The sequence below is a fragment of the Mustela nivalis genome (genome assembly GCF_964662115.1).
Source record: "Mustela nivalis genome assembly, chromosome: 1".
Taxonomy (NCBI): Eukaryota; Metazoa; Chordata; class Mammalia; order Carnivora; family Mustelidae; genus Mustela; species Mustela nivalis.
Genome location: NC_139020.1, coordinates 37,811,457 through 37,837,201, shown reverse-complemented (window position 1 = coordinate 37,837,201; position 25,745 = coordinate 37,811,457). Strand labels below are relative to the sequence as shown.

The 25,745-nt window shown below is 33.0% G+C and overlaps 1 protein-coding gene across 5 annotated transcripts in view; it reads right to left on the bottom strand.

Annotated features, from left to right (window-relative positions):
- The window catches only part of CADM2 (cell adhesion molecule 2), a 1,080,612-nt gene that overhangs the window by 308,643 nt on the left and 746,224 nt on the right, over window positions 1-25,745 (bottom strand). For 2 of the 5 annotated variants that reach the window (XM_082738271.1, XM_082738274.1), the window contains exon 2: window positions 18,944-18,970. The exons of the other annotated variants lie outside the window; for them this stretch is intronic. In XM_082738271.1, the coding sequence (XP_082594397.1) occupies window positions 18,944-18,970 (27 nt within the window). The remainder of the gene's footprint in view (window positions 1-18,943; window positions 18,971-25,745) is intronic. 5 annotated transcript variants of the gene reach the window in all.

Below are 25,745 nucleotides of genomic sequence, written 5' to 3'. Positions count from 1 at the left end.
AACAAGCAGTCAGAGGGAAAAAAATCTCAGACGAAAATATATTCTTTTAAAGAAAACAGATTGGAGCTGGATAGGAACTCCAGCGCACCTCCACCAGGAAGTGTAATCTATATTCCATAGATGGCCTTTGTCTTTGGATCCGTGCCACCGGGTTGCCAACTGGAACACTGGAATTATATTTGTAGTTAAATATTTTTTAATGTGGAAAAGATAAGTTTCAAATAGATTTCAGACATGATATAATTGCTACTAAGAAAAACCAACATAAATTTCAAAGGCTCCGTTTTGCAAAAATATGTTTCATGATGTCTCAGGATATGTTTCCTTTCTGCTCCTAAATTATTACTCCCTCAAATACTGTCAACAAAAACCACAACTGAAATAAAATTTATAATTTAAGTCGCTGACAGTTAACTTAAAAATATCAATTCAACTTAATTTATCATCTATTTTTTAATGGTTTATCATGTGTTTTTTTAGAATGGAGACAGACACAACCAGATCATTATATTTAGTGATCTATTAAGAATATTTTTTGAGAGAGCAAGCACAGAGGGAGAGGGCAGAGGGAGAAGCAGACTCCCCGCTGAACAGAGAGCCTGACTTGGGGCTTGATCCCAGGACCCTGGGATCATGACTTGAGCTAAGGCAGACGCTTAACCGACCAAGCCACCCTGGCACCCATCGAGAATATTTTTTATAGTGGATTTCAACACAAGGTCTCAGGAAAGGTTAACATACATAGAAAGATATGCATAGTATCTATAGCATGCTTTATCAGGTATAATTCACACACTGGAAATAAAAGAATACCTCTATAGGTAAATGCCCATGAGTTGGTATAGGAACCGCTAGATGACACTGTCATAATGTTGGTTCTGATCAACAGAGCCTCTAACATGGAAAATAAAATAAAAATATACTTATTTTAAAATTCATGAAAATGTCAGTGTGGACTCTTGTATTCTATAATCTGGTAATAAAAAACAAGAAAGTGTTAGATACTGTTAGGCAAAGCCCTTTATATTCCTAGTGGATACACCAGTGCTTAACACATAATAGGTAGTTAATTTACTGAAAAACATTATCTGATATCCCTAAAAATTTTTAAACAAGTAATAATTTGTAAAAAGAAGTCTTTTAGATTTAGAAATTCACTGCATACTTTCTTATAATTCAAATGATTTATGAAATAGTGGCTTCCAATTGTCTCTGTTGTCTACAAGACTTTTAAAAAAAGTAAATTATATGTACTTTACTTCCAATTTTATTGTCTAACTGAGTGAAAGAGTAAAATACACAACTCAAATGGGTGGAGTAACAAGTATATTAGATTTTTAAATCTCAGCTTGAGTAATATAAGGTGATAGTGGCATAGATAGGGAATTTTCCCTGTGAGAGATAATTTGTTATTTAGTAATGAAATACCAAATATTCACTCTTATTTTTTTCTCCTGGGGAATGTAAATTATCTAAAACAGGAGCAACTGACTTCACACTAATGCACTTACCAATTATATAGAGAAATTTCAAAAATATAAGCAGGGCAGCTGTTGGCTGAATTTGTATCTCCTTACGCTAAACTAAATGATGATACTAAAACATTTTAGATGCTCACTCAGGTCAAGTGGTTGAACAATTTCAACTTTTTCTTTGCTTAGGGATATTAATTCCTATAACGGGACTCAACAAAGCACATAGCATGATCTAATTAAGCCCTATAACTCATACTAAGTATCTCAGTAGCTGAGAGACACCTGGAAACATAAAAGTGTCTCAGTTTATAGAAAGGGAAGAAGAACTATTTCCTGGACAAGAATTACTGATGGGTATTTATACTATTCTGTAAAAATCCACTAGACCAGATGAGCATAGAGTTGAGCTCTGAATATAGAGAATATGATTAAAAAGGGAACATAGAAATTAACATCAGATGTAAGGAATTCATCAGTGCTAGGAAAATGCAAAACTGCTTTAGAGAGCCAGAAGAGGGTAGGTTCCACATACTTTCTGGTAGGGCTGTGGGGCAAATTCCTTGTGCAGGAAAAGAACACCTCATCTAAGGGAGTCAACTAATGTTGTAGGGACTTGAAACTCCTAACTAGGGGTGTTAATTGTTATGGTAATTTGAAAACAAACAAACAAACAAACTACTAGGGAATCTGTTGGTATACTGATACTAGAAGAAGATGAGTAGGGCTTCATATTGCTGTCCCAAGCAAGAAGAAAAAAGGGGGAATAAAGAAGCAAAAAAAAAAAAAAAAAAAAAAGAATAAGAAGATAGTGTAACTGGTAGTGATAATACAAGTATCAAAGTGAGCAAAAATTAAAGTATTTCAGATAACAAACCTGAAGAACCGTCACTATAGATTGAAACAATGGTAACCTAAAGCAAGCATTTAAAATTAGCGAAATAAGTCAAGCGGAGAAAGACAACTATCATATGATCTCCCTGATATGAGGAAGTGGTGATGCAACATGGGGGCTTAAGTGGGTAGAAGAAGAATAAATGAAACAAGATGGGATTGGGAGGGAGCCAAACCATAAGTGACTCTTAATCTCACAAAACAAACTGAGGGTTGCTGGGGGGAGGGGGTTTGGGAGAAGGGGGTGGTATTATGGACATTGGGGAGGGTATGTGTTTTGGTGAGTGCTGTGAAGTGTGTAAACCTGGTGATTCACAGACCTGTACCGCTGGGGATAAAAATATATGTTTATAAAAAATAAAAAATTATATTAAAAAAAAAAATTAGTGTGGGAAAATCTTAGTTATTTGATCCCCACACTGTCAGGAAGAGTTCATTATACCTGATTTATTACTGAAGCTATTGGATCAGATGCTATTATAGCTTTCCCTGGGACAGGCATGCAAAAAGAGCATGCCGTTTAACTATTAGAAGAGTAAAACAGTCTATAATATAAGGTGAGTAGGAGTAACACTTTTTATCTAAAGTTATCACAAAGATAGATTAGCTTACTAGATTTCTTAGAAAATGAAATGTTATTAATCTGGTTACCCATTCCAACTGAATTCCAATTGGAATGTGTACGTAATTAATTAGTTTCCTTTAAGCTGTTTGATCTTAATATTAATTGCATTTGGCTATTCTTTCACATCTAATACTGTTATACATAGTAGACCTGTTTCCAAGGTAAAATTAGCTGATTGAGTCCATTTGCAAGAGTAAGAATTACATTTTTTTTCATCTCGTATCAGAGATCACATCTGTCCTTTGCATATGACTCTCAATAACTGAAAAAAAAAAAAGTTTTGAATGCAGACTCAGGTGCCACATATCACAGAATCTGATGAGAACTGACATCACATTGCTAAATTTTGATCTTCTGACATGTCTTTTTTTTTTTTAATTACCAATAACAGATTGTCTCAAGAGGTAGATGACATTTTTAAAATATTTTATTTATTTATTTGAGAGAGAGAGAGTGAGAGAGAGATAGTACAACCCAGGGGAGGGGCAGGAAGAGGGAGTAGCAGACTCCCTACTGAGCAGAGGCCCATGGGGAACTTAATCCCAGGGTCATGGGATCCTGACCTGAGCTCAACACAGTCACGCAGGTGCTAAAGAGGTAAATAATATTTTTTATTCATACTTAGGCAATTGTTTAAGTTTTATCTATTCTAGTGCTTCCTCACCTGTAACTATACATGCTTTGATATTTAAAATTAAAAGTTTTATTATCTTTCAAAATAAAAGCACTTTCTGACACCGTATTCTCTACAATGAGTGCAACTTGCATTTTAAATGTATTTTCAGTAATTTTATTGTTACCTAATTCATTCCCAGCCACTTTACTATTTCCCCTCAAATTACTTTTTTTCTCTTCCTTAATTATATGCCCAAGTTAATTTCAGATCTGTCATTTATATTTGCACAAACAATTGATGAAGCCGAAGCAGTTATATAATTTTAAAAGGAAACAAATCTCATCTAATTTGTTTAAAACTCAATAACAGAAAATATATCTTAGTATATTCATCTTTCTACCAGTTTTAGATGTAATATGACTGACATCTTAAAATTTACTGCCCATACTCCAATTCATTTTAAGGTGACGCTTTCCTTTAACACTACAGAGAATTTTCAACAACAAAAGCAGCATGATTCCATTACCTCAAAATTTGTTTTGGTATGTAAATCACTACTAGTCAAAGTTTAATAACAGAATATAGAAACGGATAATGCAAACTTCTATTGTATTTTGCTATAAGGAAGTCAATGATAAATGGGATAATCTAGGGCAAAATTGTAATGTTTATTTTCTTAGGGAAAGTTTTTGCAAAAATAATATGTAGTTTCTCAAAATTAGATTATAAAATCATTCATTTTTGTTGCTAGTTTATTTTAAATCATTGAGTGACACATGTGTTTAGATTTTAGATTTGATTCCAAAATATAAAATATACTACTACTATTTTTGACTAGTAACTTACACCTGAATTCAGTAGGTATCTTGGAAATGAATGTGCAAATTATTAAATGTGAATAAATTAATGTGTCGCTAAATGTATTTCTAGGTGCGAGATTTTAAAATAGAACAGTTGCAGTTTATAAGGACAGCTTTCTTTTTGCGTATCTCTTACTACGCCATGGGTAAGAGATAGCTATGTGTTTCCTTTACTTTTATTTTAAGAAATGTCCTGAAAATGACTAAGACCTTTAAAATCTTATGATTACTGAGATAGCTATAGAAGAAATGCTCATTAAATACTTATTTTGTTCTAATAAATACAGAGTCAGATTATCATGCTGAAATGACCTCTCGGCCATGGAAAATACATTAAATAAGATTTGAGTAAAAAAATCCCAAAGTATTTGCTGATTCTCCAAAAAGCTTGTAAGGAATTTTAAAATCTATGTATCTATCTTCAGCTGTATAGCTACATTTCACCTAAATCTAAATTTATTCCTCACATTTATGACAAAGAAACTATTTCATGCAGGAAAACTAACTTTTTATTTGCAGAGAAGCGAATTCAAAGTTTTTAATGAGTCGAACATCAGATTGCATAGAAACATCTATCTCTATTTCCAGGGGAAGTATATCCTAATATATACAAATATTAGCTCTCTGATCCCTCAGCTTCTATTTGAATACACTACCACAAATGAGTTGAACCTGCATTGTGAATATATATTATTGGGATTCCCAAACTCTGGTTAAGCAGCCAAGAGATTTGACACTCCTTCCCAAGCTGACTTCTGGTTGAGATGGAAAATAATTACTTCATGGACTATTTGGTGATTGTTCAACACTGTCCAAACAGTATTCTTGCCTTGTATCTAGACAGCATGTTTAAATGAACTCAGTGCCCATCAGATGATTGTCTCATTTTGGAGAAAATATTATATAGAAAAAAATCTGGTATCCTACTCTACCATTAGGTGGCTTTTGTTTGGCCAGCATGGGAAAACACCTAAGTGCTAAGTTAAATTAATAAACTTTTAAATTAATAAACCACATATATTATTAACACTTTGATGTTACTAAAATAACCTCAAATTGAATTCTCGGGAAAAAATCAAATTTATAACTAACCTTTAAACTGCTACGTCCAAAACAGAGCAAGATGTGCATTTTTTATGTGACGTATAGTGTGTTTTTCTTGATTTTTTATTTATTTATTTATTTTTTAGTTTCCTGGGTTGCCTGGGTAGAGCTACCCAGTCAGTTAAGTGTCTGACTCCAGATTTTGGCTCAGGTGATGATAACAGGGTTTTTTTTAGATCAAGCCCCACATTGGACCAAATGCTCAGCAGGGAGTCTGCTTGAGATTCTTTCTCCTTTTCTCTTTGCCCCTCCCCCTACTTGTGCTAATGCACTCTCTCTCTCTTTTAAGTAAATAAATAAGTGGGTCTTTAAGGTTTCCTCCCTCTGAAGTATTTAGGCATATTTGGATACACTACTACAAACTAGTTGCACCTGAACTGTGAATATGTATTATTTGGATTCCCAAACTCTGATTAAGCAGCCAAGAGATCTGAAACTATCCACTTAAAGCATTGCATGCTCATGGATTAGAAGAATAAACATTGTTAAAATGTCTATACTGCCCAGAGCAAACTATTCTTTCAATAACATCCCAATCAAAGTTCCATGGACACTTTTTAAAGTGCTGAAACAGACAATACTAATTTTTATGGAACCAGAAAAGAACCCAAATTGCTAAGGAAATGTGGAAAGAGAAGAACAAAGCTGGGGCATCATGTTCCCTGATTTCAAGCTTTACTACAAGGCTGTGATCACCAGAACAGCATGGTAGTGGCACAAAAACAGACACATAGATCAATGGAACAGAGTTGAGAGCAATGATGGTCAAATAATCTTTGACAAAGCAGGAAAAAATATCCAATGGAAAAAAGACAATCTCTTCAATGAACGGTGCTGGGAAAACTGGACACCTATGTATAGAAGAATGAAACTTGACCATTCTCTTATGGCATATACAAAGATAAATTCCAAATGGATAAAAGACCTCAACATGAGGCAGGAATCTATCAAAATCCTAGAAGAGAGCATAGGCAGTAACCTCTTCAACATCAGCAACAGCAATTTCTTTCAAGATATGTCTCCAAAGGCAAAGAAAGCAAAAGCAAAAATGAACTTTTGGGACTTCATCAAGATCAAAAGCTTCTGCATAGGAAAGGAAATGGTCAAAAACAAACAAACAAACAAACAAAAAACCAAAAAACAAACAAACAAACTGGTAACCCATGGAATGGAGGAATATATTACAAATGACACTACAGACAAAGGGCTCATATCCAAGATCAGTAAAGAACTCCTCAAACTCAACACCCAAAAAACTATATAATCATAACAAAAAAACGGGCAGAAGACATGAACAGGCACTTTTCCAAGGAAGTCATACAAATGGCTAACAGACACATGAAAAAATGTTCATCATCATTAGCCATCAGGGAAATTCAAATCAAAACGACATTGAGATACCACCTTACACCAGTTAGAATGGTCAAAAACAACAAGTGTTAGAAAGGATGTGGAAAAAAAGAGAACCTGCGTACACTCTTGGTGGGAATGCACACTGGTGCAACCACTTAGGAAAATAGTGTGGAGATTCCTCAAAAAATTAAAAATAGAGCTCCCTAATGACCCAGGAACTGCACTAGTGGGTATGTATCCCAAAGATACAGATGTAGTGAAAGAAGGGCCATATGTACCTCAATGTTCATAGCACCAATGACCACAATTGCCAAACTGTGGAAAGAGCCAAGATGCCCTACAACAGATGAGTGGATAAAGAAGATATTGTCCATATGTACAATGGAATATTATGCAGCTATCAGAAAGGATGAATACCCAACTTCTGTATCAGTTGGATGGGACTGGAGGAGATTATGCTGAGTGAAAAAAGGCAAGCAGAGGAAGTCAATTACATGGTTTCACTTACTTGTGGAGCATAAGAAATAACATGGAGAACATTAGGAGAAGGAAAGGAAGAGTGAATTGGAACAAATTGGAGAGGGAGACAAAGCATGAGGGACTGTGGAATCTGAGAAACAAACTGAGGGTTTTGGAAGAGGAGGAGTGGGGGAATGGGTGAGTCTGATGGTGGGTATTAAGAAGGGCATGGATTGCATAGAGCACTGGGTGTTATATGTAAACAATAAATCTTGGAACACTGAAAAAAATAAAATGAAATTTAAATAAATATTTTAAGAACAACAACAACAACAACAAAAAACTACCCAATTATTTCAAATGTGACAATCAATATTGTACATAAGTATTATTTTAGGGAAAATAAAATGTTATCTAATTGTTTCCTGATATTATAATTGACAATTTTCCTTTACTTTTACTTCTGTTCCTTGGTACAACATAAATGTATTTTTCTGTGGGCTGACATACTGGCAATATCAGTACTGCCATTCTAGGTTTCTGCTTTAAGGTCTGTAGTGTTGATGATAATGAAGTGAAATGAAGAATAAAAAAGGCAACCCTTTAAACCCTTTATAAATATTCAGAGGCACTGATTTAACTCATATATAAAGGTTCTTGTTTTTGTTTTTGCTTTTTCTGCTCAATGTTTCAAATGCATTCTTGAAAGGATTTTCTATTCTGTCAAATCTATTTCTCCCTAATGTTACCACTAAATACTCTAGCCCAAACTACCTTAATTTTCTCATAAACTAATAACTTTCAAGATATCAACTTGTCTCTTTGTCATATGCATAGTAATCTCATCTAATTTGTTCTTCGTGAGCATTCAGTAAGTCTTTCAAATTATAAATGTGAGACTACCCCATCATCTCTGTCCCTATCTCCATTTAAAATGCCAAAATGGATTTTCATTGTTTTTAGAATGAAAAAAACCTCTTTAACAGACACTTCAAGGCACTGTGTGGGATTTTAGTAAAGTTGTAGAATACAAAATTAATATAAGAATTCAGTTGTGTTTCTGTATACCAACAAACTATCAGAAAGAGAAATTAAGAATTAACTGCATCTAAAATAATAAAATACTTGGGAATAAATTTAACCAAGGTGGTAAAAGATCTGTATACTGAATACTATACAACATTGATGAAAGAAACTAAAGACAACATAAATAAATGAAAGATACTCATGTTCATGGATTCAAAAAATAAATAGTGCTAAAATGTCTCCATTACCTACAGCAGTCTACAGATTCAAAGCAATCCTTCCAAAAAGTCCAATGGCATTTTTCACAAATATAGAATAAACAATCCTAGAAGTTGTACAGAACCACAGAAGAATTCAAATAGCTGAAGCAATCTTGAGAAAGAATAACAAAACTTCAGACATCATGCTCCCTAATTTTAAACTATGTTACAAAACTACTGTAATCAAAAAAGTATGGTATTGGTATAAAACAGATGCATTAGTCACTGGAGCAGAATAGAGACCCCAAAAATAAACCCATGTGGTAAATTAATTTTTCACAAAGGAGACAAGAATATACAATGAGGAAAAGATAGTCTTTTTAATAAACAGTGTTAGGAAAACTGGATAGCCATGTGCAAAACAATGAAACTGGACCACTAATGTACACATACACAAAATCAACATGAAATGTATTGAAGACTTGGACATAAGACCTAAAGCCATAAAACTCCTAGATGAAAACATAGGAGGTAAGCTCTTTGACACTGGTCTTGACAAAGATATTTTATGTTTGATATCCAGTGCTATTTTGACCCTCAATCTCACTGATTCTTCCACAGAAACTATATTGGCTTTTAGTCTCCTGTTGCCATTCCCTTAATTGGAAAGTTTCTCCCTCTCTTCTTCACCTGCTTAGCTCTGATTAGTTCTTTAGTTCTCTTCTGATCATCAATTTTTCCAAGAAATTTGACTGGAGCCTTCTTCTACTAAAGTAAATGCATCTGTAATCAGATCTTATCATACTACTATGCCATTGTTTTGCAGAAGCAAATTTAAATTTCTTCAGGTGAATATTTGATTAATCTCTATATTTTATACTAACTGGCAATTACCAAGGTTCCCAGTGATTCTACATTGATAAACCCAATGGTACATTCTCATCTATCATTCAGTTCTCATCTATCAAGAACATTTAATTCAGTTGCTGATTCCTTAATTTGTTTCAACTTGTTTCTCACCATCCATTTGTTCTTGAGTTTTGAGCACCTAAGAACTCAGTCCTATGATTTTGTTTTCTTCTCTAAATACATTTATGTCTTAGATAAATCCATCCTTTCTTACAGCTTTATATACTACCCATAGACCCCAATTTCCAGATTTTCTTTCTACAGTGCAGAACTTTCTCCTGAATTTCATATTCACATAGCCAATTTCTACCTGTCTTTGTCACTTGGATCTCCAACTTCATGTATTCAAGACAGTTTCCACTATTTTACTCTGTGCTTTCCAACATCTTCTCCATCTTATAAATGTAATTGTGTCCTTCTAGTTTTTCAGGTATATCTATCTATCTATCTAATCTCCAAATAAAACATTGAAATCATCCTACTTTATCCTTTATATGCTGTTACACTTCCATTCAGCAAATTCTATTAGGTATGACTTCAAATGATCACTTCACACCATCTCCATTGCGATGATTCCAGTCCTGCTGCCATCATCTGTCCCCTGATTTCCTGGAAAAGTGTGCTAATGCCTTTCATTGCAAATCTCTCTTCAAGGGAACATCCAAACTGATCTTATAAACACAATCAGCATATGTGCCTCCTCTGCTCAAACTTCAGTGGCTTTTCATCTTACTTAGATCAAAACAAAAATCCCTGCATGATTTGGGTCCTCATTCCCTCTACAACTACACTGTTATTTACTCACCTAATTCATGCTTCTCTAACTTCTCTTGAATATACTAGGTTCCTCACTGCCTTACAGCCTTTCTCTTCCAGATCACCTCAGCTTGGACTCTCAGCATCAATTCTCTCTTCAAATTCTCACTTGCCTCATCTCCATGTTCTACTCCCTTCTCTACTCTGCCTGCAAATTCTTACTCCTCTGCTTTGTTTTTTCATCATAATGCCTATAATATTGCAATACACTATAGTATATAATTTACTTTTTTTTCCCTCACTGTTATACTTGCAACTGTCCCTGGCAATGTTGAATGAATAAATGAAAGAATAAATGAGTGAAAGCCTCATCGAGTCAAAAATAAGCAATATTTTTTCTCCCCATTGTATCTTGGCACAGTATAGACATTCAGTGAAAACTTAATTAAATTAAGAAACATTTGTTCACTCCTTTTCCAAGGATGGTCAGTAAGAAAAAGCATAGAATGGGTATCATTATTACAAAGTCTTTCCATGCACATGAATCATTGGCATTGACTCAGAACAAGGGCCATGTTTTATTTATTACTAAATATCAAGTCCCTGGCTATGTGATTATGCCTTATTTAATTAATAACTATTTACATCTGGATATCATTAGCTATTTAAAAGTGTTTTCACATATCCTTTTTGATATCATTATAAAATCATTTTATTTATCATTATAATTCCATGAGGTAGATAGTATTGGTATTTTTATCCTTACCTTACTGATTTGAAAAAGCAAATAAATAATAGAACAGTTACTAAAACACAGGTACTTTGATAACCATCTCTAAAGCTGTTAATAGAACATTTTGATAGTAATAAATATTTTATGCTATGATTTCAAGTCAAATGACTCTTTTCCACTAAAAACACAAAACCATCACTCCATCTAAATTGAAATATAAATTAGAATTTATTTTCAATGAAATTTAACTGTTGGCTTTAGAGCACTTATCTTGAAACTGCCCTGAAATGCACAACTATTAAACATTGATCACTATATTTCCCCTTGTAATAGACTTTTTTTGTGTGTTTGGAAACCTGTAAGAAACCACAAACCTTGGGATTTTAATTACAGACTTTCTAAACTCCACACAGCAGCTGCAGAATAGGCAAATACCAATTTTATTAACATAATAGAATGACATGAACCAATTGAATGAATTGAGTCCCAGAAGATTCTGTCCTTTGGATGAGATGTGTTTAGATAGAATTAAAAAAAAAAAAACATTACAATGATTTATTTATGATGGAAATGAGGACATAAACTTAAAGTGGCAACACAAACTAATTTCTAATTGCTATACAAAGTTGTACCCTGCAAATGAGCTATGTTTACACATATGTTCACAGGAAAGCTCTAAACTTTATTTTCATTTCAAGAGTAAAAGGGAGGCAGGGGGAAATGAAACTTCATTAAATTAAGTGAAAAATAATATTCTTTTAGATTTGTGAATGAAGTATCTAGAGGGGTCTTTCTATTCCAACCCACACTAATTTGTACTATGCAACATGAAGGACAGTTGTTCAACAGTAACGAATAAGATACTCCACAGAGGAAATACATCAAATACATGTCAAAACCCTTATCCAGTGAGAAATAAAAACCAGAAACTACATTAAGTGTAACTGCAGTTTAAAAACAAGAAAAGTTATCTGCATTTTGACCCACTGAATCATCTTTCAATAAAATTTTAATGAACATAACTCTTTAACCCTCTTCCAATTTCAGCATTTCACATTAGTTATGACTAAAGCTTTTCTAGAACACTATTCTTCTTATTGAGAAACTACTGCCTCATCTTTCCAGAGAGAGAATATCTGAGGAGTGAGGTTAACATATGATGAATGAATGAGAGACCCAAAGAAAAAGAATGAAAAACAAGAAATCTACTGGGAGAATATTTCCCTTGCCACTAGGTAAGTGCCACTAGATAGGTCCCATTTATTTCTTCCCAATAACAACTGCTCATCATTCTACTTTACCCGCATTCACAACCCCAATCCTACTTGGGTGAATGGGACCTAGACAAATATATTTAAATAAGTAAATAACATTAAGGTGAATTGTAATGATTAATTTACTCTGAAATCTTTAAAGCCTTTAAAAGAGTAAAAGCTAGAACTCAGGAGTCAGTAACTCTGATTTGAAATTGTTGGCTTCCCTCTTAACTGATTTTGTGAACTTAAATTTTAATTCTTTGCTTCATCTTCCTCATTAAAAAAAAATCAAGGTAAAAATAGTATCTATCTTATGAGGGTCAAATTAGAAAACACATGCACAGTGTTTAGTGTAGTGTCTCACACATAGTAAACATTAAAAATGTTAGCTATATAGTTATAATTGTTAACCATTTTTTTAAAAAGTTAGAAAAAGGCTGCAGTGATAAAATTACATATTTAAAAACATCATTGCATTATCATATATATCAGTATCTGTCAATTTTCCTGAGAAGTGAGATGAAGTAGAAGGTAGATTAAGAAAAAGCAACCTTCTAAAAAGTATGGCCTTGCACTTGACCCCCTTAGTGAATACATTATAGGGACATAATATGCTTTTAAATTCCCTTACATGTAATCCCCTATTATCTTTAAGAAATACTTCCCAAGACCCCCAGTGGATTACTGAAACCACAGATAATACTGAATCTTATATTCACTATGATTTTTCCCATACCTACGTATCTATGATAAAGTTTAATTTATAAATTAGACACCAAGATTAACAATAATAAAATAAAACAAAATTTATAATAGAATTTGTAACAATATACTGAAATTAAAATTATGTGAATGTGGCCTCTCCCTCTCTCATAACATCTTACTGTGCTGTGCTCAGTCTTCTTGCAATGATGTGAGATGATAAAATGCCTACATGATGAGATGAAATTAAGTGAATGACACAGGCATGATGATGTAGCATTAGGCTAATGTTGACCTGACAATAGTCAGAAGGAAGATCGTCTGCTTCCAGACTAGGCTGACTGCTGGCAACTGAAATCATGGAAGGCTCAACTGTGGAGAAAGGGTGACTGCTATATTTCTAACATTCCCAATATATTTCCTTAGAATAGCTTCATGTGGGATAAATAAACATAAGCTTCAATCCAAATCCAAACAGCTTCAATAAAAGGAGTTGAGTGATATTATCAAAAGAAATTATATATAATCTTACTCTTCGATTTCTTCACCTGATGATAAAAGGAAGTAATTTTTACATTTTAAATATTATATAAGCCTTGCTATAACATAATCTTCTTATTTTTTTCTCCTTCTCTTTTGCTATTGGGTTGAACTTTTTAATATCATTTATATACTTTGGATTTTAATATTGAAATGTAAAGAAAAATGCAAATACCTAACTGGACCATTCATGTTATATATTATGTGTTTATTTTAATGTTATAATTAATATAAACATATGAATGCTATCATGATGATGAAATATTACAGATACTCAAAAAATTTTAGATTTTGGATTTGTTTTTGACTATATTTGTTTTCTTTCCACAGACATCATTTAAAGAAATAATAGTAATGATTATTACAATAATGATAGGTAAAATTTACTGAGAGGTTATTATGAGCCATTTCCTAGGTTAATCTTTTTTTATACATTAGCCCATATAATTTTCAAAACAACTGAATGTTGAGTGAAGTTAATCAAATTGTCCAGGTGTTCAATTCAGGTAAGTTGAAAAACTAGGATTGGATTTATGTCTGTCTGACTACAAAATGGAAGTTCTTGATACATAGTGCATATTATAGAGTACAAACTGAAATACTGGTTCTCTACTTAAGACTATAGTTTGAAGCAATGTCTCAATTTCAACTTCTTTTGTGCCTTTCAATTCACCCTCAAAAGGTATAATATGATGTTATATTTTGATTGAATAGCAGACTTTATATTTACACCTGAATAAATCATTTATTTAATAATATTATGTGTGACTAGCACTTAAATCCAGTAAATTGAAATGCTGATTCTTCTCTAGACCACATACATATCTCAATTTAGATTGCTGAGTGCCCTTCATTATCTTTTAATTCTTATGCAAAGTCAGAATAATTATGTTAATTTTTATTTGAACACTGAATAATGATTATATGATTAAAGGTAATAGCAAGAAATGACATAAAAATGTTATCCCCACTATAGTTGCCAAATTCTGAATAAAAAATAAAGCCTAAAAATCAGATTGAAGATTTAAAATATATATAATGGTTTAAAACTATTTAGAAATTTTGTACTATTCTGGAACAATATTAATCACATGATACATTTAGTCCATAGGTTTATAATGAGTGAAATAAAGTCATTTCATGCAAAGAAATTTAGGAACACCAAATTACCTTTTTCACTATCTTTAAGTGACAAAGCATAGATGATCTTAACTGAAATATGAGTATAGGATATATGAATGCAAGTTAGATTGTAGATTGCTGATGTATGAATTCATTGTGATATATGGATATAGGATAGGTTGTATAATATTGAGAATTGAAGCAGGAGACAAGTTAGAAACTATTCCAGGGAAGCTCTCAGAAATGAGCATTTTGAAGAAGAGGGATCGATGCAAAAGCTACTATCCTCCTATTAAAATTGGGAAACAATTAGGACAATAATTTTATCTCCATAAAATTAGGACCACTTATAACCCACACTAGTTATGGGGGCCATTAGGGTGGCAGAATTACATGTTTCAAATAATCTAGGAAATCAGGCAAATATTTCTTCATGAGAAGAAATGGCAAACCCCAAAGTTTCAGATTTACCAAAAAAAAAAAAAAAAAAAAGAGAGAGAGAGAGAGAGAGAGAGAGAATTTCTGTTTTTACAATCAAGTAGAAATATTCAGTAGGATGATGAAAATATCAGAGAAGATTAGTAAATCAAGTCTAGGAAAGGGTTAACTAAAATGAGCTAAGAACACTTTAGAGGAAGAAGGTGATTATAATAATCTGTTCTCTTTCAATGTAAGCAAGAGAAACCTATCTAGAAAGTTAACTAAAAGAGAGATATGTCCTAATATATTAAAACAAGGGAACTGGACACCATTAGGGCACTCTCTTAACTCTTACTTTTTGTACATTCCTGTTTCTCTTTTTTCAAACTTAATTCATCTTTTTCAGTCTACCTATATAATTTATAGCTGCAAAATAGAATAAAACTGATTCCCATTTCTCATCCTTTTTTTGCCTCTTTCAGTTTTGCTATTCTTTCCCAGTTTTTTCAGGAGAGGAATTTGATTGAATCATTTGTCTTTCTCTTAAGACTCAAAAATGATGAGAAAGGTTGGTTGTGGGTACATAACCATCTAGAAAATGGCTGCTTCCTGTATTTTGTAGGAGGTGAAGTTCATCTCTATGAGATGATGTAGAGAGCTAACCAAACTGCAAGAGGTGATCTTTTCAGGGTCAAAGATATAACCTAAAGAAAACCTATATCCCAGAGTAAGATAGAAAAGGAGAGAAAAAAAGGCAAAGAACAGTTAAGAAGAAGATGAAGTCTAAACCAAGGGAAGTAGAAAATCAAAAGAAACAATATATATTCAGCAGGGGGAAAATGAATAATATGTGGATTGGAAAATTACCAGTGGATTTGACCAATAAAGAATTAGTGATCATCAGAATGACAGTTCTACACAGATAAGGAAAGGGTTAGTTGCTACATGATTTGATGATATTCAGATATATCATGTTTATACTATTGCCCTCAGATACTAGTATAATAACCAATATATATTTTAAAAAAGTGAGAGAAAATTAGAGTAATTTTCTATGACATTCCTAATAACTGCTGTCTCCTAGTGAACTTTCTTTTTATCTGAACACCCATAAATTGCTGTTTTAAGAGTCTGTTTTAAAATGTTACTGGGAATTTAGTGTCAAATTGACCAGTCTATGGGTTCTTGAATGTAATCCTTTCTCAAAAACAAAACAAAACAAAACAAAAACAAACAAATAAACAAAACAAGACACATTTTTCTTCCCAGTATTCCAGAAGCTCTCTAAATTTGGATGATTCCATTAAGCTAAATGAATGAGATGTGATCTTCTCCAAAATTTTCCTTGGTTCTCTGGGATGTGCTTTGTTTGGGTCAGGAGAAATAAAGTATTTTTAAGCAACCATCTGCTCTTGCATTACCTTTCATTTTATTTTCCTCTTTCCCACAATTTTTTTTTTTTTTTTTTTTTTTTTTTTTTTACTTTTCCTGTTTGAAGACCATTTGCTTTGACATAGAAATTGGACAATAAAACACTGAGTAGTCCTTTCTGTTGTCTCTATATAATATACATCTGCCTCAAACCAACATTAGAAATAAAATTTCAATTTCTACTTGAGGCCCAGTTCATTTTAGAAGGGGTCATTTTTGGTCTCCATAACACTGCAGATGCAAAAACAAGGGTGGCATAGGATAAACTATGTCCTTAAGCCCCCTGCAGTTTTGTACACAAGTGGTAAAATGAGACTCAAATAAAATTGGTAAGTATGGGATGGCAGGGATGTCTTCATGGGAAGTGTTAAATTGGGCATGGGAATATGTTTGCATTGCAAAATCATAGCCAGCTTGAATCCTGACATGATTTTACAGACACTTGTAACATAATTTATGGCTGTAATCTTCCAATTAAAAGTTGGTTCCTGGGCTTCATAACCTGTTTATTGTACATTGAATTATCATCTATTGTTTTTAGGAATTACCAAGTGAACATAGATGTGATTATTATGAGCGGTTTTATGTAATCAAATGAAGTGATGACTTACAATCACACAATTTTATGTCATATCATCAAAATTTTTTCCTCTACTCTCATAAAAACATAGGATCTCACTCAAAAGGTGTCCTCACAATCCTTAAATGGGCTGTAGTCATTCCTGCTTTTATATGTTAGTATATATTTTTGAATTCTTTTTTCTATGTGCGACTTTTTTCCGGTGTACTCTACCCATCCTTTAATAATCAGTTCAAGCCCCACCCCTGAGGTAAAGCATTCTCCGAGGAGGATTTTAATTTCAATATGTATCTCTTTCCCTAACTCCCTTTACAATTAGGTTTTATATACTACAATTCACACATTATTATACATTGTTCTTAATTCTTCATTCTTACAGCTGTACTTTTTGGCTTTTATTATATACATTATGCTTATTTATTCATAAATGTATTCATTATCAAGTAATAAACACTTTGTGAATGTGTTTCTTTTGTTCACAACCAGAAATAAAATTATTACGGCAAGAACTGGCTAATCCTATTAACACATTTATTTGAACAACATACACAGTATAAGTGGAGGCTGAAACAAAGGGTAACAACAATTTTGCCACCTTGTCTTTTATATTTTCAGTGGTCTATAAAATAAATAAAATACTAGGAAAATAGTAGTTGCATACTAAATGCTTAGATTTATAAATAGGGAGCAGTTAACACTTCAAAGATGAATCTATGTCATAGTGTTTAAACTAGCTCTAAAACTAGAACCTGGAGGAAGACAGAGCTGAAGGGAGATGAATAATGGAGAAGGGTGGCCTTGTGGTGAATCTGAATATGAGAAATGGTGAAGGAGGCAAAACTACCTGGTAGTTCCTCCTGAGTACATGGAGGAAGATATTAGGCAGGACAATACTAAGATTCAGAAAACTCTCCACAGAGAGGTATATTTGTGAAAAGCAAAAGAAACTAGCATTATTTAAAATGTTAGTAGCAGCAGGAAGTCTACCAATTATTTTACATATTTCACCTAACTCAATCTTCATGACAATCTTTCATAGTTTTTATTCTTTTTATTGTTATTTATACTCTGTAGAAGAGGAAACTGAAGATAATAGGTATATGACCAATAGGGTAAATGTAGTTTTGCTCTATATATGAAAGATACTTGAAAAATAAATGAAGGATAAAAGAAACATATATTTGCTATATAAGAAGAAGAAAAAAATAAATATATAGATTGCTCTTGAGACTATACAATCAAAACATATAAACTATAAACCTATGATAAATATACATATATTTGAATTTTTTTTCAAAACCGTAACAACACATTGAGCCAAAAGTCTTTTTCCTTTCAGGGAGATATTCTGGCATTAGACAAGTACATCCTCTCTCATGAAATTATATTTCCAGGATTCTAGCAAATATAAACTTAATCCAACCAGGAAATGGAAGAAAAGTCATAAATAGAAATGTACAGTATATAATATTCATTTTTTAAAGGATTTTTTTCCTTTCACATAATTCTCTGAAGGCTTGGTCACTTCTGAGACTTTGTATCAGCTTATTTTATTCTGTACTTTTTCCAATTCACAATTTTATCAAAGGAATTAAGGTCAACAGGCAAAATATTGGTACACAAAAGCACTGTATTCCACTTGGAATAAAGTGAAAAGCAAAGCAAGAAAACAAACAAACAATCATGCAAACATCAACATATATCAGAAACTGAATATTTGAAATAATATATATTTATATTTGTAGGAATTTATGACTAATGTTGGTACACTGAACTAGCATTATCACTAACAGAATTGGCTCCATCAATTAAGATGGCTTGGAAGATTGAGGGAAAAAAAAAGAAAAGAATCATGGTGAGTCATGCAGAATGGATAGGAGCTCACCTTTAACTTTACTCTTTGAAGCAGCCGCTGGTTCCAAGGAAAGATTGCACAAGAAGAGAACAAACATATTAGATATTAGACAGAGTGTCTAGTAAGAAAAAGAGATATGTTATTATTAAACTCTAAGAAGGTAATATTTATGATTACACAATCAACACACTTTAGAGGAAAAGAATCTATAATTAAGAAAATAATAGTTGGTTACATTTTGTTAGTATATGATTAAAGTCTTTGAATAAGAAAGAATAAAATAGATGGGAGACAGTGCAAATTCCAAACACCATAAGGACTACATGAATTACTTTTAAGGACCATATATCTTTTCTTTCTCCCTCCTTAACTCAACATTAGTTAATTGAATTAAATAAAGTGAATTGGGGAAAATCAGAGGGGAAGACAAACCATGAGAGACTGTGGACTCTGAGAAACAAACTGAAGGTTTTGGAGGGGAGGAGAGTGGGGAGTTGGGTAAGCCTGGTGGTAGTTATTAAGGAGGGTAGATATTGCATGGAGCACTGGGTGTGGTGCATAAACAATAAATTTTGGAACACTGAAAAAATAAAATAAAATAAAATAAGAAATACATATACTTTAAATATATTTTATTTTATTTAATGATTAAAATCTAACCCATAAAATTCATTGCATTTGCTGAGTGCTTACTAAGTGCCAGAGCCTGAGGTTAAGTATTTTCTACCCACTTGCCACATAATAATGACAGTTTCAAGAAGCAAGTTATGTACTCTGAAAACTATAGAACACTTATGAAAGAAATTGAAGAGGACACCAAGAAATTGAAAAATATTCCATGCTCATGGATTAAAACAAACATTATTCAAATGTCTATACTACACAAAGCAAACTACATATGCAATGGCATTCCTATCAAAATACCACCAACATTTTCTACAGAGCTAGAACAAATAATCCTAAAATTTGTATGGAACCACAAAAGACCCCAAAGAGCTGAAACAATCCTGAAAAAGAAAAGCAAAATTGGGGCATCATGATTCCAGGCTCCAAGCTATATTAGAAAACTATAGTCATCAAGACAGTATGGTACTGGCACAAAAGCATATTGATCAAAAGAATGGAATAGAAAACCCAGAAATGGACCCACAACTATATGGTCAAATAATCTTCAACAAAGCAGGAAGGAATACCCAATGGAAGAAAAGTCTCTTCAACAAATGGACAACAACATGCAGAAGATTGAAACAGGACCACTTTCTTACACCATACACACACACACACATAATTCAAAATAGATGAAAGATTTAAATGTGAGTTAGGAAACCATCAACAACCTAGAGGGAACAATCTTTGACCTTGACCATAGCAACTTCTCACTAGACATGTCGCCAGAGTCAAGGGAAACAAAAGAAAAATTGAACTATTGAGAGTTCGAGATAAAAAATCTTCCACAGAGTGAACATAACAATCACCAAAACTAAAAGACAACTTTTGGAATGGGAGATGATATTTGCAAGTGACATATCTGATAAAGGGTTAGTATATAAAATATTTAAAGAACTTAGAAAACTCAACACCTCAAAACAAATAATTCAGTTAAGAAATGGGCAGAAGACATGAATAGACATGAATAGACATTTTGCCAAAGAAGACAATGAAATGGCTAAGAGACACATGAAAATATGCTCAATATCACTCATCATCAGAGAAATACAAATCAAAATCACAATGAGATACCACCTCACACATTTGTCAGAATGGCTAAAACTGACAACATAAGAAGCAACAGGTGTTGGTGAGGATTTGGAGAAAGGGGAACTCTCACACTGTTGGTGAGATGCAAACTGATGCAGCAACTCTCGGAAACAGTATGGAGCATCTTCAAAAAGTTACAAAGAGAACTGCCCTACAATGCAGCAATTGCACTACTAGGTATTTACCCAAGGGATACAAAAATACAGATTTGTAGGGATACATGTACCATGATATTAATAGAGGCATTATTAACAACAACTAAACTATGGAAAGAGCCCAAATATCCATTGACATGGACAAAGACATGGATAAAGAAATTGTGTGTGTGTGTGTGTGTGTGTGTGTACCTGCACACATACGTATAAAATGGAATATTACTCAGCCATCAAAAGAATGAACTCTTGCCATTTACAATGACATGGACAGAGCTAGAATGCATTATGCTAAGCAAAATAAGTCAGAGAAAGACAAATACCATGTGATTTCAATCATCTGTGGAATTTAAAACACGTTACAGGTGAACAGATGGGAGGAGGAAAAAAAGAGGGAAACAAACCATATGAGACTCTTAAAGATAGAGAACAAACTGAGAGCCAGTGGAGGGAGGTAGGTGGGGGTGGGATAGATGGGGGATGGGTATTAATGAGGACACTTGTTATGATGAACACAGGGTGCTGTATGGAAGTAATGAATCACTGAATTCCACTCCTGAAACCAGTAGTCCACTGTGTGTTGATTAACTAGAATTTAAATACAAATTTAGAGACAAAAAAAGAAGTTTCGTTATCATTTTCTCACAGATGTGGAAACTAAGACTCAGAAAAGTCAAATTACTTGCTGACCATGACACAACTGGAAAGAAGCAAATTTGGGATTTGATCCTAGCTGTGTCTAATTTCTAAATCTGTGAACTTGGGACTTAAGGCACTGTTCAGTTGCCAACTGAACTGCAAATATCAGGTCTACAAAGCCAAATCAAAATTGAATGATTCACTAGTCTTCAGCTATTTGGTACTTTGTATTTGGTACTTTGGTATTTGGTTGACTACATAGGTATAAAACTAGAAAACTCCATTATTTTAAATGGCATTATCCCCATTAAGAAGTAGAAATTTCAATTTATTTTTATCTAATGGCAAACACTATTTAGGTCCAGAAGTACACTTAATGAGGAAATTAGAAGAGTCATACAAGAGAGTCCTTTACTCAAAGAAAGGCTTCTAGATGCAATGCAGAAATACCTTTAAACAGTTTGCTATTGTTAGAAAAAAAATTTTTGCATTTTTTTTTAAAGATTTTATTTATTTGTCAGAGAGAGAGCGAGCAAGAGCGAGCACAGGAAGACAAAGTGGAAGGCAGAGTCAGAGGGAGAAGCAGGCTCCCTGCGGAGCAAGGAGCCCGATGTGGGACTTGATCCCAGGACGCTGGGATCATGACCTGAGCCGAAGGCAGCTGCTTAACCAACTGAGCCACCCAGGCGTCCCAATTTTGCAATTTTTGTAAAAGCCTGTAACATACATATTTTGTGTGTCGGTTTCCCAAAGAGGATCATACACCTGACTTTGTAGTCTTTTCTTCACATTTTCCAGGTTGATGCATGGCATTCTAACTCCCTATTTTAACAGTTGTGTATTTTCCCACAGTCTCTATGAATGTGAGACTATTTCCCTATTGATAAACAATCAGGTCAGTTGTGGAGTACTTTTTTTTTTTTTTTTTTCCTGCTACTAACAATACTGCAATGCTCATCCTATGTCATACCCGTTATGTATTATAGTGGTGTTTAGTTTCTGTAGACAAGCTCTGCAGGTTGTTCTCTTTTTTTTTTTTTTTTTTCAGGAAAAAAAAAAGCCCAACAAAGATGAAGACCTTTAAATATTGCAGATATTCTTCTTCAAAGAAGTTTACTGGATTTCAAAATTCTAACCACTGGGAATTATTTTCCTCTTTTGTATTATTTTTAAGGTTGCACAAGGCTGAAACACATTGTTAGAATATGCAAAATGTTTTTTGCCTCAATTTCAAGAAAATATTTCACTGCATCAGTGTACTCATTTGTTCATATGAGGAGAAATTTTGCTTCAACTTCAAATTTATCACTTAAAAACTTTAGCATGAATTGAAAGAAAAATTATGAAAACCCCTTAAAAATATTTAAGATAATAACTAGTATTTAATATGTAAAGATACAACCAATATTGTATAAAGATTCATTTATTGAATTGAATAAAAATAGAGAAATTAAAATAGAAAAGACAAATCTTTACATTTCTTAGGGGAATGGAGGTGAATTATTGAAAGTTCTCAAACATTACACAAAGGCAGATGATTGTATTCTTAAATTATTGGGTAGAAACCAACATAGAATAGAAAGGAAAACAGAAGGTCTATGCCTGTTTCTGTGTGTTCAGGCAGCTAATACTAAACTAGACTGGTTAATATAATTGGAAAGAGGCCAGGCTACCAGGCTTGTTAGCCCAATTATAATTCTCTGCATATTCAATAAAAGAAGCCAAGATGACAGCAATACTGTCATAAATGTCATGTTCAATACTTGTAAGATTTTCCATTGTCAGCATAGCCCAATTATAAGTCAATTGTAAAGTGCACATTGCACACCACCCAAAAGTGACTGAAAATTATCTTAAAAATGCTTTTTTAACGTTCATAGTTAAAATGAAAAGAAAGGAAATAAAGGTATTGACCAGAGAAAAGTTTTAGAGATGACATAAACATTTCTTCACATTTATACTAAAAGCACAATTTGTAACTATAACATTATAGTTGTTCATACTATTTTTTCAGAGATGATTAGTTAAATATTAAACTTGTAACTGCTATTATATTAATAATGTGAAAACTTTGGCATACAACTTTTGAAGAAAAGTATGAATAGTAACAGAATTATCATAGTTATTTATATACAATTTCAGAATAGTTAGTGAATATTAGACATTATATTAATAAAGTTTAACTCCCAAAACTCCAGTATAAATGATGAAAAAGTTAAATACAATTAGTTGATTATGTTAACAATAGAGTTACATTGAATTAATTGACACTCTATCTTAAAGATATCACTAATAAATTCATGAAGTATTTTGTGAACTCTAAGACACTGTTTCTTAAAATAAAGTACAAGAACTATAAATAGGGCATGAGGGCATACTCAACTCAGGGGAGATTAGACCAATTTTACCTAACTCAAAATTGATACAAACTAGACACATTTTCTTTTAATTCCTACTTCTTATTTTAAGATTTACTATCATAACAAAAGAGTGATATATTTTATTAGTATCTGCTATGTGTAAATAGTATTAACATACCCAATCTGTGGTTACATTTCGAAATGGTTGCTGAAAAATAATTTAGCAACAAAGCATTTAGTAAATAGCAAAGATACTACTTTGCTATTTATTCATTTATTCACAGATATTAATGCTAAAGCAGTATGGATCTTTTCATTTCAAGATTATGCAGAATTTCTTTGAAATGCTTTGATATTTTAGCCTAGTCTTTGATATTTCTTTTCATAAGCAAATTTATAGATAAAGGATCAATGTTTCTTAATATGAAGCCATGAACTTAAAAAGTGTTTAGGTTTTCTAAGAAGACAAAGGTTACTAACATCTATGACTTCATATTCAGATATATTAGAGGTTTCTCTTGCCCCAAATTTATTGGCGATGAAATAAAACAAAACAAACAAATAAAATTAATTGCCATGGATACTGTACAATATAATTTTTAAATATGAAGAAGTTACTCATATATATGTGAAAATTATAAAAAATAAAAGAGAATACACGGCCACTACTTTCTAGAAGAAATACAGTGAAAACAAAGATATTCAGAATATTACAAAGCTGAGATCTAGAAAGGATAACATTACTTTTCCTAGGTCACAAAGCTATTCACAAATTTAAAACCAAAACAGCAGCCTGGATGAATACATGTATGTTAAAATCTGCTACATCAAAATGCAATCATTAGATAAAGTAGCAATGTAGTGCTAATCAATACCATGTGAGTTTGATTCCTTTTTACAAGAAGGAAATCACACTGATCTGAAAAGGGGAAGTAGTAGTACATTTACTTTATTAGACACCTACCACATTTTTACAGTCTCTCAAAATATGGAAATTAAATAATTGCATTTTTAGGTCTAGATAATGACCTAAATTTTCTCCTTTTCTCATTTTTTTTTCACCAAACCTCCAATACAAACCTAACACATTCTTTCACTAATCACTTAAGGTTTATTTAAAATAACATCTTTCTTAACTATCAACTAACATGGTCTAAACAGAATTTTCCCCTAAGGCTCATTAGAACTTGAAAACATGTGATAGAATCCAATGTCTTTCACAAGTTTTTTCTTTCTCAACAACACAAATTTTACAGTAGGAAACAGGTGTAAAAAATGATGCTTGAGCAAGAAAATTTGCTAAAGAAGTTATACTCCAAAGTAACCAGATATTTGATGGGTAGAAATTTCTTTTCAGACAAATACACCAGCCAATGAATAAAGAGGAAATGATAGAATTTGAAACCACCATACTGTAGTGCCTAACAAGTTTTCATATATAGGCAGCTACCACTGTCTTTCCTATCATCATTAAAAGAAAGACTAAGTGGAAGAGAAAAGGTGGTGGAGGACTAGGGGACCCTACTTCAACTGGTCCCCTGAATTGAGCTGGATATCTACCAGGCCATGCTGAACACCCACAAAACCAGCCTGAGATATAAGAAGATATATCTGGATCTCTACAAACAGAATATCTCCAGTGTTGGACTCAAGGTATGAAGTAGTGAGCCCTGATTCTGTGGGCAGATATCAAAAAATAAATGGAAGGGGGGAGAAGGGGGAGAGAGCCTCCAGAATCCTGCACTGCCAAAGAGCAAAAGCCTTCCACACCGGGCACAGACTTGCAACTAGATAGCAAAGGGGAAAGGACCTTAGGGAAGCCCTCCAGATTGAACCTGGACCTGCAGGGGTGTGTATGTGAACTGGGGGTGGCTTGTGGTTTTAGAAGCACAAAGGGCAGAGATGTGCCTGAACCTGGAAGCG